Source organism: Vitis vinifera, chromosome 8 (genome assembly GCF_030704535.1).
Source record: "Vitis vinifera cultivar Pinot Noir 40024 chromosome 8, ASM3070453v1".
Classification (NCBI taxonomy): Eukaryota; Viridiplantae; Streptophyta; class Magnoliopsida; order Vitales; family Vitaceae; genus Vitis; species Vitis vinifera.
The window spans coordinates 3160550-3163965 of NC_081812.1; the positions used below are offsets into that span (position 1 = coordinate 3160550).

Below are 3416 nucleotides of genomic sequence, written 5' to 3' on the forward strand. Positions count from 1 at the left end.
ATCGGTTGGCCTTTTACTAGGTATATCAAGCTTACCTTTCTCTTTGTGTGAAGGTTGATATATATAGTATTAGAAGCTTTGATTCCTTCTTTAATGGTGGGGAGATATTTTGTGTTGTCATGATAACACTGGGTGGTGGCAGGGCCATCATCACCCTACAGGCAGTTTTGATAGAGATCGTGGTAGGTGATGCGGCTGTCAGAGATCGTGGCAGGTGATCATGTGAAGTGGTCGTGGGAAGTGACTTGTTGTCACTTCATCTTGTCCCTTCACTCTGCAGGTGGTGGAACGTGGGCCTTGACAGACTGTTGTGATAACGTGTGAGACTTGCTTACTTCAGTCAATGATCCGGACCATTATATCCGGATGGACTATGTTGGTCATCCGGATGTATCGTGGAAGCCGTCCGGATGTTCTATGCTTACAAGCGTCGTTTGAACTTCCTTGAGGCGGTCCGGATGTCTTTTGTTTATAAGTGTCGTTCGAACTTCCTTGAGGTGGTCCGGATATGAAAGGCACGTCACGTGTATCCGGATGAGGGTGATCCGGATGGTAGCACGTGCCACGTGTCACCATGAGGTGCGTGGCACGTGTTCTCAGGAGGAGGGGTCCCTACACTGGGAGCGTCTCATTTTTCCAAAATACATCAAACCTGATGATATATGGGAGAACAGCCCCTTGGGAGAAAGGTTGATGATGGAATATCAAGAAAGTTTCTGTGTCACTGCATTCATAAAGTCTGTGGTTGCCCGTAGCCAGAGACGCGCTACTGTACTTACGCTCCCCATCTGCTGCACCGAAGAGGCATTGGAGTATGCTGCTAACGAGTAAGCCACCTTAATTTATCTATCAAATTAGTTCACTTTGGAAAAATTCTAGTTTCTGCTGAGTTTTTTTTTTTTTTTGGCTTCTGTAATTCCTTGCTCAAGATGCAGTTTCATATTAATTTGGTAGCTTTTACACAAGATTTGCCAATATTGTGGTTTCCATTCATCTTAACATATTTAAAAAGATTGCGCAATGAAGAAATGGGAAAAGGAAATTGACTTTTAACATGCATAGTGATTTTGGATACCTAGTTAAGACTTCTGTAAAATGACCCCATGCCGACGGGTTGAAGGGATTGATGACGAGTTCACATGGGCATCATTTTACTAGGTGTGGTTTTCTCAGGTATTTCCAGGTGTGAAGAAAACCACTGGCTAGAACTAGCATTTTTCGGCTTTTACACGCATTGTTTAATTTCCTGCTTCCTTGGTTTCTCTTTACTTCTTCCAGGTCTCCCTCATTGAAGGCTTTGCGTTTGCATGATGATCTACTTTTCAAAAAATCAACTATTATTCCAAAACTGATAAGCAAGTGGAAAAATCTGGAGATGTTGTCACTGGGGAGCAGACATAACATGGAGGAAATCCTAGCCCAAATCAGTCTTCACTGCAACAACTTCATTATGCTATTTGCTCCACAAATATATGTTGGGAAAGATGAAGCGACAGCTATAGTCACCTCATTGCCAAACCTCAAGTACTTGGTTCTAAAGGGATCAACAATTGAGTGGGAAAATCTAGTGATGGTATTGCAGGGCTGCAAAAAGCTCCTACGTTTGGACGTCAGGAAATGCATTGGATTTGAGAAGAATGATGCTGAGATATTGGCACTTGCTTCCCATATTCCTACATTCATGTGTAAAGGTTCCATCTTATATGATTATGATGACGAACCCTTGACATATAAGGATGCTGATTTCGCTCCTGATGACCATTATGTTTGAGAGTTTGCGAGTTGAGTTTGTTATCCTAAAGACTCGATGAGAAATTCCCTTCTGTGTGCCTCTATGTAATATGAGTTGAATAGTTCATGAGAATAATTGATCCATTCCCGTGAACATTAGATACGTAAAGAAGTTGTATTGGCAATTCCATTCCAGTTGTTTACCTGGTATCTTGAAACAAAAGATCAATTATTGACCAATCTTTCTTGGATCTCCTTGGCATTGAGGATCCAGGCCAAGTTTTCATGAGGGCTGCACGACTCTAGAAAATGCAATGTGGCTGCAACTACGGATTATATATTGCACATCTTTAATGATTATGAATGGTTTGGGGAAGTTCAAGCCACACTGTTCTCAGGGACTGATAAATCCATGCTTAAAGTGATCGACTAAGAGCACCAACTAGAATTAGGTGATTGATCGGCTAGTTACCTGATTCAAAGTGAATCTATCATCCTATTTCAAGTGTCATGGTGCAAGTTGTTGGAATATCTGAAAAATTATATTCCAAGGCTTGGATCGATAGTGCACATGCATCTACAATCCTAGGGATGCTAGATCTAAGACAATAGAAGCATTTAAAACATGTATGGTAGCTTAGATCTAGGGCCCAAAAATTTTACTTTTGATTTTTATGTTCTCTTATCGAATCTTGTTGCTAAAGTGGATCTCGAAGACTTCTCGATCTTTAATCTTATTATTGTCTTTTGGTCCGTAGCATTAAAAAAGAGCAATCTTCTCTCTTCTTAGAGTAACTGGACATTAGGGCTCTCTCTCTTAGATAATGAATAAAAGTGTCTAATCCTAAATTCTTAAGGGGTTTTATAAAAATCTTTTTTGTGGACATAAGTGACTTAGACCCATAGCAGACTCGGGTTATTTAATCTAGTCCATTGAGTTTTAATTAATTAATTAATAAGCCTCGATGTACCGATATTTTGCTGATTTTTTTTTTTTGGAGCCACATCAGCCCCTTTGTGCCCAACATTTTTCCGAAAGAAGAAAGGATTTAATGCAGAAAAATGAGTTTGAAGCAACGAAAGTAGCAAGCCTAACCAGATTCTGACATATTTTTCCATTGGAGGCATATGTTTCAGAATTTACCATTTTCTTGCTATAAGGGTATCTGGTGTTGAAGATGTTTGAACCGATAATATATGATATGGAGATCTTGACTACTTGGTTTTTACACCAAATTATTAATTTTTCCTCGATTTATTGATATTTTTGTAATTTTTACAAAGAAGAAGAATTTAATACGTAATAATGGGTCTGAAGCAAATCAAACCAAGAAGCCCAGCTTAATTCTTACCATTTTTTTTCATTAGAGACACATGATTTAAATTGTTCATTTTCTTTCTATAAGTTTTGAAAATATTAGGGGACTATAAAAAAATAGAAAAAAAATGCTAGATAATTAAGAAAAATGAGAGGAGTTCTCACTATTGGCTTTCCAATTGCTATTAATCTTGTTTTCTTGGTCTAAAGATTCCATCATGTTACTTGTTTTTTTATATTGATGATCAGATTGGAGCCTTTAACTTTTAGGCTATGTTTGATTCCAAAAAATACTAAGGAAAGCTTGGTTTCACTATAGAAAATATAAAAGAAATTCAATTATAATTAACATTGATATATCTTTAAA

The 3416-nt window shown here is 38.1% G+C and overlaps 1 protein-coding gene across 1 annotated transcript; it reads left to right on the forward strand.

The window, feature by feature from the left end:
• Positions 1–485: 485 nt before the first annotated feature.
• On the forward strand, positions 486–3171 carry LOC104879974 (uncharacterized). The gene is made up of 2 exons (XM_010654903.3): positions 486–827; positions 1279–3171. Exons 1-2 carry the CDS (start codon positions 535–537, stop codon positions 1769–1771), a joined length of 786 nt encoding a protein of 261 aa, XP_010653205.1. The 5' UTR covers positions 486–534; the 3' UTR covers positions 1772–3171.
• The last annotated feature ends 245 nt before the right edge of the window (positions 3172–3416 follow it).

Coding starts and splice junctions, on each gene's coding strand:
- LOC104879974 (XM_010654903.3), top strand. CDS start 535: ATGAGGGTGATCCGGATGGTAGCACGTGCCACGTGTCACCATGAGGTG. Junction 828..1,278: donor TTGGAGTATGCTGCTAACGA/GTAAGCCACCTT, acceptor TACTTCTTCCAG/GTCTCCCTCATTGAAGGCTT.